General features: G+C 42.8%; 2 protein-coding genes across 2 annotated transcripts; both read right to left on the bottom strand.

Annotated features, from left to right (window-relative positions):
- Positions 1-2242: 2242 nt before the first annotated feature.
- On the bottom strand, positions 2243-7736 carry muc22.S (mucin 22 S homeolog). The gene is made up of 3 exons (XM_018223993.2): positions 6339-7736; positions 3253-3338; positions 2243-2897 (listed from the first exon to the last, which is right to left on the bottom strand). The coding sequence occupies exons 1-3, from the start codon at positions 7576-7578 to the stop codon at positions 2796-2798; spliced, it is 1428 nt and encodes a 475-aa protein (XP_018079482.2). The 5' UTR covers positions 7579-7736; the 3' UTR covers positions 2243-2795.
- Positions 7737-7831: 95 nt separating this feature from the next.
- On the bottom strand, positions 7832-14722 carry LOC108719771 (mucin-2). Its single transcript, XM_041567708.1, has 3 exons — positions 14325-14722; positions 7918-11699; positions 7832-7840 (listed from the first exon to the last, which is right to left on the bottom strand). The coding sequence occupies exons 1-3, from the start codon at positions 14374-14376 to the stop codon at positions 7832-7834; spliced, it is 3843 nt and encodes a 1280-aa protein (XP_041423642.1). The 5' UTR covers positions 14377-14722.
- Between the last annotated feature and the right edge of the window lie 2219 nt (positions 14723-16941).

The following is a 16941-nucleotide window of genomic DNA, read 5'->3' as shown; positions in this document are numbered from 1 at the left end:
GAGATGATTGGCCAAATCTAAGCTGTCCTGCTTGGGTCAGAGCAGTTCAGTGGGCAGCAAAGTCCCACCATAAGTCCAATATCATGATCCCAAAAGTGGCACAATAATCTCCATATGTCAGACTATAGCAATAGATAATTGACTTATTGCTAGTAAGCAGCATTCTGATTGGTTCGTCTTTCATCTGAAGCTAAAGGCTGAGCCAGAAATGATTGACAGGAGTCTCCATGCAGCTCTTGGGTGCACTCTTCAAGCACTCTCTTTAAAGGCACAGTATACACCTAAAAACACTTTGGCTGAAAATGAGCACAGTAAATGAGAATGGTATTGAAATTTCATTCTGCCTATTGTTTTAAGTACTAAAAAAAGTTTTTCCTATTTTCTTTACCATTTTAAAGCACTAATTTGAAAGATAAACTATTTTCACTGAACTTACCCCATTAAACAGGACAATTTGTGTGAGTAAACAAACCCCTTCCTTCTCTATGAAGCAGCCTTTAAATAGAATTTTAGTCCAATGTACCAGAGGAGCCCTTGGGTAACACTGAGATTCTGTTTCAGACTTTCATTTTCCACAAACAGGTTCTGGATTCGCTTCTCAGAGTCTGTGACTCCCTGACAATTGAGGCCCATTTAGATATAAGTCAATACATTACTAACCCTTCTTACCCTTACCCTCCTGACCATAACCCTCCTGACCATATCCCTCATGACCCTAACCCTTCTAACCCTCCTAACCCTAGCCCTCCTGACCCTAACCCTTCTGACCCTAGCCCTCATGATCCTAACCCTCCCGATCCTAACCCTCCTGACCCTAACCCTTACAACCCTAACTCTTCTGACCCTAACCCTCCTGACCCTAGCCCTCTTGACTCTAACCCTTCTAACCCTAACCCTCCTGACCCTAACCATTCTAACCCTAACTCTTCTGACCCTAACCCTTCTAACCCTAACCCTCCAGACCCTAACCCTCCTTACCCTAGCCATCCTGATCCTAACCATCCTGACCCTAACTCTTCTGACCCTAACACTTTTAACCCTAACCCTCCTGACCCTAGCCATCCTGACCCTAACCCTCCTGACCCTAACCCTCCTGACCCTAAATCTCCTAGGAAATATACAATACAGAAGATCCTAAATTGATCAATTGTGCTGTTTGTTACTATTTTGCGAAAAGTTTTAAATAAGAATTTGCTTCCCCCTCTCAGCCAATAGCAGCTCAGCAACCAAACCCCCTGCTCCTTTAATCTGTTACAATGTGATGCATTAGTTGCTACATTTCCCAGCAGCACCTCCAGCCCCTACTGAGCATGCTCCCTGCACTTCACTGAACTAATGTAACAATGTAACAGTTTATATCCTTGATAAACTTATGGGAGAGGGAGAACAATGAAACTGATTGATTCTTAAATCCCGAATTTCACAGAAACAGTAAATAAATAGAAGTCAAGTGAAAACTGTGTTATCTCTGGTAAACCAATAGCAATTGTTTTGTACAACTTAAGTAGCCCCATTGAAGGCTCAGGGGTAAGTCAGCTGTTTAATATTCTGCACTTCTGACACTGACCTTCAGATGGCGACAGAGATAACAAATAGAAATGTGTATCACTGGCTGTTATTGCTTTCTATTATCCCATAAGGAATTCTTCCATGGGATTGTTTCTTGCATTTAGGTTCTGTTGTATGTATGTGTGTATATATTTATTTATATTGAGCTACTTGTATACACAGCTCTGTACAGTTGAACAACTCATTCATAGAATACAGTATTTATATAAATACAAAAATGCAATTACATTGAACATTAAGACCTAAGAAGAAGGAGGGCTTACATTCTAAGTGGTAGAATAAATTACAAACACCAATAGGAGAGTAATAAATAGTGCAGGTTACAGTGGATGAAGTCCATATATATTGTCAGTTTCCCAGGTGCCCCAGTCATGTGACTTGTGCTCTGATACACTTCAGTCACTCTTTACTGCTGTACTGCAGGTTGGAGTGATATACACCCCCCCCCCCCAGCAGCCCATCAGCAGAACAAGGGGAAGGTAACCAGGTAACAGCTCCCTGGTAGATATAAGAACAGCATTCAATAGTAAAAATCCATGTCCCACTGCGACTCCTTCAGTTACATTGAATAGAAGAAACAATAGCCTGCCAGAAAGCAGTTCCATAGTGCAGCACTAGCTCTTTCTGAAAGCACATGACCAGGCAATATGACTGAGATTCACCTACACACCAATATTACATGGTAGGGTGAATTATTTGCAGTGTAAATAGTCATTTAGAAATAAAAACCACACAAAAAAACATGACATTGTCCCTTTAAGACGAGCAGAGGAGAGGATTGAAGGGAAAGTCATGGGTAGTCATGATAAGGATTTCATTAAGTGAGGGACCTGTTCTCTTTTAAAAGGGCAGAAGACAATTCCTTCAGAAAGAGGCTGAAAGACTCAAGTGGGAAGAGGTGGGAGTCGTAGGAGACAAAGTTCATCTGTCATTTGTCCATTTTCACTCTCAAATTGTCTCTTTTTTTCAAAGACCCCTATTGCCCCATCCCTACAAACACCAAAATCCATTTGTCTCATTTCAATGGTCCATTTTGTCTCTAGAGTTCATATTGTTATATATCATGTGATATATCATGTAGAATTCATTACGTCTCATACAAGGACCCATTTGGTCCATGTTGTTTGTTGAGGCCAAGTAATTCTGTAGGGTGGCTTGGTCTCCCAATGGTTGTCCTTGAGAAGTGTAGAAAGTGGCAGTGCTGATGTGCTGAGATCTCATTCAACCTACCGGCTAGTGCCACTCAGAGAAGCACAGTCCAGACTTGTGCCATTCCAGGAGAATCTAATGCCTCTGTCCTTTAGCTTTGGAGGCAAGTTGAGGCAGCTCTGTGGAACCAAGAATGGAGAAGACCTGAATGAATACAGTGCAAATCACATTGGAACACAAAGCAAATCCCTTCCTCTAATTACTTCCTGAACCTTCTTTACATACATAGATAGGAACGTACCCTAGTGTAGAAACCCAAGCCAACTGTCGGATCAGCTCAATTTTGCTGAGGACGCAGGGCCCAGATCCACCTTCTCTACTAGGGAACATTTGTAACCACTTATTGATAGTCATTGTCTCCTCACAAGAGGGTCCTAAATCTTTAGCAGTTCATAGATCGTACTTCTTGGGTGGGGGAGAACAGAAGGATGGAATAATGAGAAACAGAGTTTGTCGATAAGATTTAGAACCTACCTTTTTTACAAACATCTGTATTACACTTTCCAAGGGCTTGGATGCGGATGATCGAAACTCGACTTTCAGCACAGCTTTGCCGGCAACTGTAAAGAAAGAGAAACAAATAGGTTGATAAGTATAAAGGTTAAAACTACGCAGAAGTGAGTAGACTGTATCTAGTGTGCCAGCATTCTTAATGTATGTATGTATGTATGTCTGTATGTATGTATGTATGTATGTATGTATGTATGTATATTATTATTTGTAAAGCGCTCCTTGAGGGCAAAGCACTGTACAACAAAACAATAAATTAGTAGTAACAAACAAGGGGTCATTGGAATAAAAAGTAACAATAAGTGCATTATTAGAAATACAATTCACATAAATATAAAATATAAATACAATACAGATTAAGTGCTCAGTGTCAAGGAGACAAAAGGCTAGAGGACCCTACCCCGTAGAGCTTACAGTCTAAATGGGAGGGTAACATACAGACACAATTCAGAGGGGTATTAAAGTGCTGTGGGTTACAGTTTGTTACATTGATATATAAGTGTCAGTTCCCAGTTCAGGTGTTGAGTTTCATTTTAAAAACATTGAAGAGGATTGTCTCCAGAGAGATTCAGGAATGACATTCCAAATATAAGGAGTCGCAAGAGAGAAGGGTTTGATACGGGAAACAGCAGTAGTAGTGGGGGTACAACCAAGCGGTTGCTCTGAGAGGAGCGGAGGTTTCGGGTAGGAACATATAGAGAGACAAGAGATGAGATGTAGTGAGGTGCAGAGGAATGAAGGGAAGGTTATGAGGAGGAGTTTATAAGTTATTCTTTGTTTTCTAGGAAGCCATGATAAGGACTTCAGCAGCGGAGGGGCCTGTACCTTTTGGATGAGAGGAGGAGAATTCTGGCAGCAGTGTTTAATACAGACTGTAGAGGGGAGAGATGGCAGTTAGGGAGGCCAGTTAGTAGAAGGTTACAGTAATCTAGTCGGGATAGGATGAGAGCATGCATGAGTGTCTTGGATGTATCAGGTGAAAGGAAGGGACAGATTTTGGCAATATTGCGTAAGAAGAAGTGACAGGTTTTGACAGTGGTGTTAATATGATCAGAGAAGGAGAGAGAGGAGTCAAAGATTCCCCCCAGACAGTGAGCTGAGTTGACAGGATTAATGAGCCATCAATAGAGATAGTAAATAGGGGAGTAGGACCAGGCTTAGGTGGAAAGATGATAAGTTCAGTGTTAGGTTGAGTTTGAGGTGGCGCTGGTTCATCCAATTTGAAATAACCAGGAGGCAGTTAGAGATCTGAGCCTCTGTTTCAGCTGTTAATGAAGGGGTGGATAAATATATTTGGGTACATCAGCATACAGATGATAATTAAAGCCAAATGAATGGATGAGATCTCTCAGAGACAGAGAGTACAGGAGAACAACAGCGGACCAAGTACGGAGCCTTGTGGCACCCCCACATTAAGTGGAACTGGAGATGAGGTTTTGTTATCATAGGAGACAGTGAATGATCGGTTAGAGAGGTAAGAAGAGAGACAAGATGCAGCCTGGTTACGGATGCCAAGCGAATAGAGAATCTGCATCAGGAGAGAGTGATCAACTGTATCAAATGCAGATGACAGGTCAAGGAGGAGAAGGATGGACAAGTGACCTTTGGCTTTGGCACCTGAAGATCATTTGTAACTCTGCACAAAGCAGTCTCAGTAGAGTGACCAGGCCGGAAACCAGATTGCAGAGGGTCCAACAGATCATGGGTGTGTAGAAAGTTAGTAATACGGGAGAACACAATACGCTCTAGGAGTTTAGAGGCAAGTGGTAGAAGGGAGACAGGACGGTAATTTGACAGACAGGCTGGGTCAAGCGTGGCCTTTTTAAGAATAGGCTTAGTTTACACAGGCCTGTTTGAAAGGAGAAGGGAAGGTTCCAGAAGCTAGAGAAGAATTGAAGATGTGAGTAAGTGGTGGCGTAAGCTCTGCAACACAGTGTTTGAGCAGAGAAGAAGGCAAAGGGTCAAGGGGGCAAGTTGTGAGTGGGGAGGATAAGAGAAGCTTGGAGACTTCAAAAAGTTGAAAAGCCACCATACCACTTCAAGGTAAACCCCATATGGCGGTCCCTAACTTGTTACCTCTGGTCGTAGTATAAAGGATCTAGTGTCTCTCTGCATAGTAGTCAAGTTAGGGACCGCCACATGGGGGTTTACCTTGACGTGGTATGGTGGCTTATCAACTTTATGATCATAACTTTGTAACAAAAAACACATGTTTCTTAAACACGTGCACTTGCATTTATACTGAATTATTTGTGAAACAGGGGACCAGGGAATGTGCATTGAAAAATAGCGCTTCCATATAAATTATACTTTAACTTAGCCTTTTGAGTGCTCCCACAACCCCCTATTATTGTATATTTTTAATTGCAGTCCCTATAACACCTCTAAGTTCTGGGGTATATCTATAAGGGTGGAGGGCAGGGGCATGTGGCTCTAACTGGTCCCCTTCTCTGTGTGGTCCAACCTCAGCTGTGGATTCTGCTACCCCTGTTTATTCTATCATTTTGTGTTAGTGATGTGACTATACTGGCAGATACATTATATAGATTAAAGAAAGGGCCAGATGTCTTTTTAGTAAGCAAAAAAACACAAGGTCACTGGAATGATTACGTATTGGTTATCCAGGTTACAAGACCTGATGGAAATGTTGCACTTGACACTTTATTCTGCCAGTGTGATTAATTGTCAGAATACCACTGTTTTGTCTTATGTTTAATTATATAAGTCTAATGTCACCCTGGGGAACATTGGCCATGTTGTTGGTTACCATGAGTTGAAATACAACCAACAGCCAGTAGATGGAACCCATGCCCCACTAACTGGCTCTTATTACAGTCTGTAGACCAAGATAAAACCATAAGCCAATCACTAACTGCCCTCAAGCTTTATAAAGAAAGTAGTTTAGAAAGTTCAACTTAAAATCAAACGTTCTCATTAATCTTAAAGCAAAGGCAGATATATCCAACCTCAACACAACGTAATACCCAGGAGAGCTATACATCAAACATCAACCTTTATGATATAGTACAAATACTACATATACTACTCACCATATGGAACTGTGGTTTTTGCTGCTGCAGTAGTAGTAGTAGAAGATGCTGAACTTGTTGTGATTGTTTGTGTAGTTGTGGTGGGAGATGATGAGGTTCTCTCAGTTCTACTAGCAGTGGTTGTCGGTGTACTGGTATTTGCTGTAGAAGGAACTAGAGTGGTGTTCTCATTTCTATAAGATGATGAAGTGGTCTTAGCTGCCTGAGTAGGGGGTACTAGAGTGATGTTCCCATTTATAGTTGATGCTGAAGAGGTCTCCAGTATTGTAGTATACACCAGAGATGTATCAGGTGGGGCTGTAACATTAATTTGGGTTGTAGGAAAAGCAGTCTTATGTATAGTAGATAGCAAAGTTGTATCACTTGTTGCATTAGACATTGGTACTAGGGTAGTGCTCTCATTTCTCACAGACACTGAAGTAATCTTATTTGTCTCAGTAGGGGGTACTTGAGTGGTGCTTTCATTTCTAATAGATGCTGATGTGGTCCCATTTGTCTTAACTGAAGTATTAGCGGTTTTTGGGGTTGTCTTCTCAATGGTAGTAGGAAATGCTGATGTGGTCTCAGTTGTAGTAGTAGTAGTGGATGTAAAGAAAATGGTCTCAGTGGTTGTAGGAGATGCTGATGTGGTCTCAGCTGAAGTAGGACGGGTTGTGGGGGTTGTCATCTCAATGGCAGTAGGAGATTCTGATGTGGCCTCAGTTGTAGTAGTAATGGATGTGATAGTGGTTTCAGTGGTTGTAGGAGATGCTGAGGTGGTTTCATTTGTAGTAGTTGTAGAAACAAGGCTAGTGGTCTCAGAGGTTGTAGAAGATGCTGAGGTGATCTCAGTTGTAGCAGTAGGGGTTGTGAGGCTCGTGGTCTCAGTGGTAATAGGAGATGTTGAGGTGATCTTGTTTGCAGCAGTGGAGGATGTGATGTCAGTGACCTCAGTGGTTGTAGGAGATGCTGAGGTGGTCTTGGATGCAGTAGATATGAAGCTACTGGTCTCAGAGGCGGCAGCAGATGTTACATTGATCTCAGTGGTAGTGGCCTCAGTTACATTAATAGGAAATGCTGATGTGGTCTCAGTGGTAGTAATAGTAGGCGTGGATGTAAAGATAGTGGTCTCAGTTGTTGTAGGAGATGCTGAGGTGGTTTCAGTTGAAGTCTTTGTGGAAATAAGGCTAGTGATCTCAGTAGTTGTAGGAAATGCTGAGTTGGTTTCAGTTGTGGTAGTATGAGTTGTGGGGGTTGACATCTCAATGGTAGTAGGAGATGCTGATGTGGTCTCTGCTGTAGTTGTTGTCGAAATGAGGCCAGTGGTATCAGTTATAGTAGTATGAGATGCTGATGTGGTCTCAGTTGTAGTTGTTGTGGAAATGAGGCTAGTGGTCTCAGTGGTAATAGGAGATGCTGATGTGGTCTCAGCTAAAGTAGTATGGGTTGTAGGGGTTGTCATCTCAATTGCAGTAGGAGATTCTGATGTGGTCTCAGTTGTAGTAATAGTGGTCTCAGTGGTTCTAGGAGATGCTGAGATGGTTTCAGTTGTAGTAGTTGCAGAAACAAGGCTAGTGGTCTCAGAGGTTGTAGAAGATACTGAGATGGTCTCAGTTGTAGCAGTAGGGGTTGTGAGGTTAGTGGTCTCAGTGGTAGTAGGAGATGTTGAGGTGATCTCGTTTGCAGCAGTGGAGGATATGAGGTCAGCGATCTCAGTGGTTATAGGAGATGCTGAGGTGGTCTTGGATGCAGTTGATATGAAGCTACTGGTCTCAGTGGCGGCAGCAGATGTTACATTGATCTCAGTGGTAGTGGCCTCAGTTACATTAATAGAAAATGCTGATGTGGTCTCAGTGGTAGTAATAGTAGGTGTGGATGTAAAGATAGTGGTCTCAGTGGTTGTAGGAGATGCTGAGGTGGTCTTGGATGCAGTAGATATGAAGCTACTGGTCTCAGAGGCAGCAGCAGATGTTACATTGATCTCAGTGGTAGCGGCCTCAGTTACATTAATAGAAAATGCTGATGTGGTCTCAGTGGTAGTAATAGTAGGTGTGGATGTAAAGATAGTGGTCTCAGTGGTTGTAGGAGATGCTGAGGTGGTTTCAGTTGAAGTCTTTGTGGAAATAAGGCTAGTGATCTCAGTAGTTGTAGGAAATGCTGAGTTGGTTTCAGATGTTGTAGTATGAGTTGTGGGGGTTGTCATTTCAATGGTAGTAGAAGATACTGATGTGGTCTCAGTTGTAGTAGTTGAAGAAACAAGGCTAGTGGTCTCAGAGGTTGTAGAAGATGCTGAGGGGGTCTCAGTTTTAGCAGTAGGGGTGGTGAGGCTAGTGGTCTCAGTGGTAGTAGGAGATGTTGAGGTGGTCTCATTTGCAGCAGTGGAGGATGTGAGGTCGGTGATCTCAGTGGTTTTAGGAAATGCTGAGGTGGTTTCAGATGTTGTAGTTTGAGTTGTGGGGGTTGTCATTTCAATGGTAGTAGAAGATACTGATGTGGTCTCAGTTGTAGTAGTTGTAGAAACAAGGCTAGTGGTCTCAGAGGTTGCAGAAGATGCTGAGGTGGTGTCAGCTAAAGTAGTATGGGTTGTCATCTCAATTGCAGTAGGAGATTCTGATGTGGTCTCATATGTAGTAATAGTGGATGTATTAGTGGTCTCAGTGGTTGTAGGAGATGCTGAGATGGTTTCAGTTGTAGTAGTTGTAGAAACAAGGCTAGTGGTCTCAGAGGTTGTAGAAGATGCTGGGATGGTCTCAGTTGTAGCAGTAGGGGTTGTGAGGTTAGTGGTCTCAGTGGTAGTAGGAGATGTTGAGGTGATCTCATTTGCAGCAGTGGAGGATGTGAGGTCGGTGATCTCAGTGGTTGTTGGAAATGCTGAGGTGGTTTCAGATGTTGTAGTATGGTTTGTGGGGGTTGTCATCTCAATGGCAGTAGGAGATTCTGATGTGGTCTCAGTTGTAGCAGTAGTGGATGTCATAGTGGTCTCAGTGGTTGTAGGAGATACTGAGATGGTTTCAGTTGCAGTAGTTGTAGAAACAAGGCTAGTGGTCTCAGAGGTTGCTGAAGATGCTGAGGTGGTGTCAGTAGTAGCAGTAGGGGTTGTGAGGCTAGTGGTCTCAGTGGTAGTAGGAAATGTTGTGGTGGTCTCGTTTGCAGCAGTGGAGGATGTGAGGTCAGTGATCTCAGTGGTTGTAGGAGATGCTGAGGTGGTTTCAGATGTTGTAGTATGAGTTGTCATTTCAATGGCAGTAGAAGGTACTGATGTGGTCTCAGTTGTAGTAGTTGTAGAAACAAGGCTAGTGGTCTCAGAGGTTGCAGAAGATGCTGAGGGGGTCTCAGTTTTAGCAGTAGGGGTGGTGAGGCTAGTGGTCTCAGTGGTAGTAGGAGATGTTGAGGTGGTCTCATTTGCAGCAGTGGAGGATGTGAGGTCGGTGATCTCAGTGGTTGTAGGAAATGCTGAGGTGGTTTCAGATGTTGTAGTATGGTTTGTGGGGGTTGTCATCTCAATGGCAGTAGGAGATTCTGATGTGGTCTCAGTTGTAGCAGTAGTGGATGTCATAGTGGTCTCAGTGGTTGTAGAAGATACTGATGTGGTTTCAGTTGTAGTAGTTGTAGAAACAAGGCTAGTGGTCTCAGAGGTTGCTGAAGATGCTGAGGTGGTGTCAGCTAAAGTAGTATGGGTTGTGGGGGTTGTCATCTCAATTGCAGTAGGAGATTCTGATGTGGTCTCAGATGTCGTAATAGTGGATGTATTAGTGGTCTCAGTGGTTGTAGGAGATGCTGAGATGGTTTCAGTTGTAGTAGTTGTAGAAACAAGGCTAGTGGTCTCAGAGGTTGTTGGAAATGCTGAGGTGGTTTCAGATGTTGTAGTATGAGTTGTGGGGGTTGTCATTTCAATGGTAGTAGAAGATAATGATGTTGTCTCAGTTGTAGTAGTTGTAGAAACAAGGCTAGTGGTCTCAGAGGTTGCAGAAGATGCTGAGGTGGTGTCAGCTAAAGTAGTATGGGTTGTGGGGGTTGTCATCTCAATTGCAGTAGGAGATTCTGATGTGGTCTCAGATGTAGTAATAGTGGATGTATTAGTGGTCTCAGTGGTTGTAGGAGATGCTGAGATGGTTTCAGTTGTAGTAGTTGTAGAAACAAGGCTAGTGGTCTCAGAGGTTGTAGAAGATGCAGGGATGGTCTCAGTTGTAGCAGTAGGGGTTGTGAGGTTAGTGGTCTCAGTGGTAGTAGGAGATGTTGAGGTGATCTCATTTGCAGCAGTGGAGGATGTGAGGTCGGTGATCTCAGTGGTTGTTGGAAATGCTGAGGTGGTTTCAGATGTAGTATGGTTTGTGGGGGTTGTCATCTCAATGGCAGTAGGAGATTCTGATGTGGTCTCAGTTGTAGCAGTAGTGGATGTCATAGTGGTCTCAGTGGTTGTAGAAGATACTGATGTGGTTTCAGTTGTAGTAGTTGTAGAAACAAGGCTAGTGGTCTCAGAGGTTGCTGAAGATGCTGAGGTGGTGTCAGCTAAAGTAGTATGAGTTGTGGGGGTTGTCATCTCAATTGCAGTAGGAGATTCTGATGTGGTCTCAGATGTAGTAATAGTGGATGTATTAGTGGTCTCAGTGGTTGTAGGAGATGCTGAGATGGTTTCAGTTGTAGTAGTTGTAGAAACAAGGCTAGTGGTCTCAGAGGTTGTTGGAAATGCTGAGGTGGTTTCAGATGTTGTAGTATGAGTTGTGGGGGTTGTCATCTCAATGGCAGTAGGAGATGCTGATGTGGTCTCAGTTGTAGCAGTAGTGGATGTCATAGTGGTCTCAGTGGTTGTAGGAGATGCTGAGATGGTTTCAGTTGTAGTAGTTGTAGAAACAAGGCTAGTGGTCTCAGAGGTTGCTGAAGATGCTGAGGTGGTGTCAGTAGTAGCAGTAGGGGTTGTGAGGCTAGTGGTCTCAGTGGTAGTAGGAAATGTTGAGGTGGTCTCATTTGCAGCAGTGGAGGATATGAGGTCAGTGATCTCAGTGGTTGTAGGAAATGCTGAGGTGGTTTCAGATGTTGTAGTATGAGTTGTGGGGGTTGTCATTTCAATGGTAGTAGAAGATAATGATGTTGTCTCAGTTGGAGTAGTTGTAGAAACAAGGCTAGTGGTCTCAGAGGTTGCAGAAGATGCTGAGGTGGTGTCAGTTGTAGCAGTAGGGGTTGTGAGGTTAGTGGTCTCAGTGGTAGTAGGAGATGTTGAGGTGATCTCGTTTGCAGCAGTGGAGGATATAAGGTCAGTGATCTCAGTGGTTATAGGAGATGCTGAGGTGGTGTTGGATGCAGTTGATATGAAGCTACTGGTCTCAGTGGCAGCAGCAGATGTTACATTGATCTCAGTGGTAGTGGCATCAGTTGCATTAGTTGCTGCAGTAGAAATATTACAAATAAATGATCATTGTACATTCACTTTACATGTCTGTTTAGTAAAACATATTGTTTTGTACCATGTTCTGGTTGACTGTCCCTAGAAATGCCACCCATTTAGTTCTTGGACCCCAAAACCAAGACCATGAGCACAATTTCATAATTTCCATAGAAAGATCAATTATGTGAAGAAACTTGTGGCTATAGAATTGCTGGGAGGGGCCACTATAAGATATAAGAGATCAGTAGTTGCCAAAGGACCCGGGGTAAAACCCTCCCTGTACACTCATATGTTCCCCATGGGCATTTACAGCAAATTCAGGTAAAGGGCAGTACGTTTTTGTTTGTTTTTTAAAGGGGAACAGAACCCAAAAATACCAGGAAGTGGAATTATAAGTAGCTTTCCAATATACATTTATTTCCCTTTTTAATGGATTTAGAGTTTGTTTCATATGAAGTTTCTGTTGTCTCAACAAACCTAGAGCCAGATAATTGTACCTAATGTAACCAGATGAGAAAACCCTGCGGGTATTGTGGGAAAACAAACCAGTGAACATCAAGATAAATTATTAAAAGAATTCACACATTCACAACACTTTTTTTTTCCAGTTCAGTTGGTTTCAGATTGTTCACTAAAAATAATATACTGGTCAGACTGGTCAGTTTCCCACCAGTCTGACCAGCAAGTAGTCAAGGAAGTTGTCAGGAGAAAGAAAGAGGCTGATGTTCTTCTGCTTAGGAAAGATGTGAGAAAGGTTTCTAATTTTATTCCTAAGCAGAAGAACATCAGCCTCTTTCTTTCTCCTGACAACTTCCTTGACTACTTGCTGGTCAGACTGGTGGGAAACTGACCAGCAGGTGGCGCTGTTGTAACACAATTCATTTATATTAACAGTACATGTATCCCTTAATATCTCGGAATAAAAAATAAATAAATAATGAATGTACATTGCAACACTTCTTAGAATAACCCCCTCATCCATTTTACATTCACTTATTTTAAAGGTTTACCTGCCTCGGGGGGAATTCCAATACTCACTCCTTTACTCAGCAGCTACTCAGGGAAAAACGTCCACAAGATATTTACAAGCACATTATCACTATATATAATTATAAGTATTTATATGCTTTTCTTCCTCCCACTGAGCAGTAATCTCTCTAGCACTATTATAGCATGCCCAGTGAGCTTACAATCTAAGGTCCTATCACATTCCTATCAGTCCATGCAGTGTCGGACTGGGCCGGCGGGAAACCGGGAAAAAACCCGGTGGGCCCCGGCCCACTTGGGCCCCCGCCGGCCCAGTCCCGGTCCTAGATTGGCCCCCGAACGGCAGTAAAAGTTTTTCGGTGCTGTTGCGCATGCACGCGTTGGGGCTGACGTTCGCGCATGCGCATTGGGGCTGACGTTCGCGCATGCGCACTAGTTTTTGCGCATGCGCACGGGGCCCCCGAGGTTCACAACCCGGTGGGCCCCGACTGCGCCAGTCCGACCCTGAGTCCATGACCCAGCAAGCTTACAATTTAAGGTCCCTTTCACATTCCCATCAGTCCTTGCCCCAGTGAGCTTACAATCTAAGGTCCCTATCACATTCCCATCAGTTCTTGTCCCAGTGAGCTAACAATCTAAGGTCCCTATCGCATTCCCATCAGTCCCTGCCTCAGTGAGCTTACAATCTAAGGTCCCTATCACATCTGCTTAGGAAAGATGTGAGAAAGTTTTCTAATTTTATTCCTAAGCAGAAGAACATCAGCCTCTTTCTTTCTCCTGACAACTTCCTTGACTACTTGCTGGTCAGACTGGTGGGAAACTGACCAGCAGGTGGCGCTGTTGGAACAAAATTCATTTATGTTAACAGTACATGTATCCCTTAATATCTTGGAATAAAAACAAAATAAATAATGAATGTACATTACAAAAGTGCTTAGAATAGCCCCCTCATCCATTTTACATTCACTTATTTTAAAGGTTTACTTATACTTTAAACTAACTGAACTGGACAAATTGTTGCAACAGACAATAAACCAGGTTTATATGGGCACAAGGTTAGTAAAACACTGTTACATGGGTGAGGGATCAGTCAACCTGATCCAGTTTGGTCTGGGCATGGAGCCAGTTCAGCAACACCCTTACATTACAGTTACTGTATGTTTCAGATCAGATTTGTCCCTTTGTTCTCGTGTTTCCTTGTTAAATTCCTCCCTGTTGGATTGTAAGCTCTTGTGGCCGGAAAACATGTCCAGTTCGGATCCTGTATTGTAACCTGTCTCTGGGTTTGTATATACAACCTGTGTTGTTGCTGAATTATAACTCCCAACAAAAGAAGGCAGACTGTGTTCTATAATGATAATGATACAGTATAACAGCCCCTGTGTGACTCCTAGTATCAATGCTCCAAAACTGCCCTTATACCCCACTCACCTGCCATACTCCAAGTATAAGAATAATAATGGCCATTAGTAGCCTCCAATGCTCATATGGAGAACAGGGGGTGCAAGAGCAGCTGATAGAAATGCCCCATCAGAGAAACACCACTTTACACTATGGGTTAACTAGACAAAATGTTGAATTCTCAGATATAGATATATAGATATATAGATATATAGATATATAAATATGACACTTACAATTCAGAAGCAGCAGGAAGGCGACAGCCACCCCAAGCCTGAGCCCAGCCATGTCCTTTCCCTGATTATCTCTGTATCTCCTGCTGCTCAGTTATCTCTGCTCTCAGCACTGGGTTCAGCACAGTTTTCCATTCAGTCGGTGCAGGAGGAGTGAGGCTCAGGGTTGGCAGAGACACAGTGTTGATGGGGCAGAAACTGCAGGGTAAATACCAACCCACATGATGTCAGGATATTGCCGGGCTCAGCCAAGAGACTCAAACACCTACTGCCTCTGAACCTGCCCCGGGGGAATTCCACTACTCATTCCTTTACTCACAGTCAGCAGCTACTCAGGGAGAAACTCCCACCAGATATTTACATGCACATTATTACTATATATAATTATATGTATCTATATGCTCTTTTTCCTCCCACTGAGCAGTAATGTCTCTAGCACTATTATTGCATGCCCAGTGAGCTTACAATCTAAGGTCCTATCACATTCCCATCAATCCCTGTCCCAGTGAGCTTACAATCTAAGATCCTATCACATTCCCATCAGTCCCTGCCCCTGTGAGTTTACAATCTAAGGTCATATCACATTCCCATCATTCCTTGCCCCAGTGAGCTTACAATCTAAGGTCCCTATCACATTCCCATAAGTCCCTGCCCCAGTAAGTTTACAATCTAAGGTCATATCACATTCCCATCAGGTTCTGTCCCAGTGAGCTTACAATCTAAGGTCCTATCACATTCATACACACTAGGGGCACTGTGGGAGGGAACAGGTTTACCCAGAGACATGAGGATGAGCAATACAAACTCCCCTACAGATGGTGCCCTGGCTGGAACTGAACCAAATGTTGTTTAAGGCAAAACTTCTATCCAATACATGGGTTTGGGCTTCTCCCTGGCCATGACAGCTCAGCAGGCCTATATTTGCTGAGATACTAGCATGGACATACCTATAGTATCAGAGATACTGGCATGGACATACCTATAGTATCAGAGATACTAGCATGGGCAACCCTATAGTATCAGAGATACTAGCATGGACATACCTATAGTAACAGAGATACTGGCATGGACATACCTATAATATCAGAGTTACTGGCATGGACATACCTATAGTATCAGAGATACTGGCATGGGCAACCCTATAGTATCAGAGATACTGGCATGGACATACCTATAGTAACAGAGATACTGGCATGGACATACCTATAATATCAGAGATACTAGCATGTCATACCTATAGTATCAGAGATACTGGCATGGGAAAACCTATAGTATCAGAGATACTAGCATGGGCAAACCTATTGTATAACAGATACTAGCATGGGCATACCTATAGTATCAGAGATACTAGCATGGGCAAATCTATAGTATCAGAGATACTAGCATGGGCATACCTATAGTATCAGAGATACTGGCATGGGCAAACCTATAGTATCAGAGACACTGGCATGGGTAAACCTATAGTATCAGAGATACTAGCATAGACATACCAATAGTATAAGAGATACTAGCATGGGCATACCAATAGTATAAGAGATACTAGCATGGGCATACCAATAGTATAAGAGATACTAGCATGGGCATACCTATAGTATAAGAGATACTAGCATGGGCATACCAATAGTATAAGAGATACTAGCATGGCCATACCTATAGTATCAGAGATACTAGCATGGGCATACCTATAGTATCAGAGATACTGGCATGGGAAAACTTATAGTATCAGAGATACTAGCATGGGCAAACCTATTGTATAAGAGATACTAGCATGGGCATACCCATAGTATCAGAGATACTAGCACGGGCATACCTATAGTATCAGAGATACTAGCATGGGCAAACCTATAGTATCAGAGATACTAGCATGGGCAAACCTATAGTATAAGAGATACTAGCATGGGCATACCTATAGTATAAGAGATACTAGCATGGGCATACCAATAGTATAAGAGATACTAGCATGGCCATACCTATAGTATCAGAGATACTAGCATGGGCATACCTATAGTATCAGAGATACTGGCATGGGAAAACTTATAGTATCAGAGATACTAGCATGGGCAAACCTATTGTATAAGAGATACTAGCATGGGCATACCCATAGTATCAGAGATACTAGCATGGGCATACCTATAGTATCAGAGATACTGGTATGGGCAAACCTACAGTATCAGAGACACTAGCATGGGTAAACTATAGTATCAGAGATACTAGCATAGACATACCAATTGTATAAGAGATACTAGCATAGACATACCAATAGTACCAGAGATACTAGCATGGGCAAACCTATAGTATCAGAGATACTGGCATGGGCATACTTATAGTATCAGAGATACTAGCATGGGCATACCTATAGTATCACAGTTACTATCATGGTTATACCTATAGTATCAGAGATAATAACACAAAAGCACCTTTAGACAGTGCTATTGCTGCCATGAGACAAGTTAGGTACATTTTTTCTGGTGAAACCTTACTAATAGTTGGGTTGTTCTTCTAATTTAGATTCAGCTCTCTACATTATTAATCCAGTTCCTTCTCACTTTGGTTTGAGTGCTCAAGATAAGATGAGGAGTTGTGGTATCTAGTCTGCTGGCCTAGGCCATGGCAGAACCAA

The sequence above is a fragment of the Xenopus laevis genome, chromosome 6S (assembly GCF_017654675.1).
Source record: "Xenopus laevis strain J_2021 chromosome 6S, Xenopus_laevis_v10.1, whole genome shotgun sequence".
Classification (NCBI taxonomy): Eukaryota; Metazoa; Chordata; class Amphibia; order Anura; family Pipidae; genus Xenopus; species Xenopus laevis.
Note: the sequence above shows the minus strand (reverse complement) of the source record. Positions and strands in the feature narration are given on the sequence as shown.

Bases quoted from the DNA above. Each gene is read 5' to 3' on its own strand.
- muc22.S (XM_018223993.2), bottom strand. From the start codon at position 7,578: ATGTCAACCCCCACAACTCATACTACCACAACTGAAACCAACTCAGCA. The intron at 3,339-6,338 runs GTGAGTAGTATA...CTTTCTTTACAG, and splicing joins AAAAACCACAGTTCCATATG to TTGCCGGCAAAGCTGTGCTG. The intron at 2,898-3,252 runs GTAGGTTCTAAA...TTGGTTCCACAG, and splicing joins TACAGATGTTTGTAAAAAAG to AGCTGCCTCAACTTGCCTCC.
- LOC108719771 (XM_041567708.1), bottom strand. From the start codon at position 14,376: ATGGCTGGGCTCAGGCTTGGGGTGGCTGTCGCCTTCCTGCTGCTTCTG. The intron at 11,700-14,324 runs GTAAGTGTCATA...TTTCTACTGCAG, and splicing joins CTTCCTGCTGCTTCTGAATT to CAACTAATGCAACTGATGCC.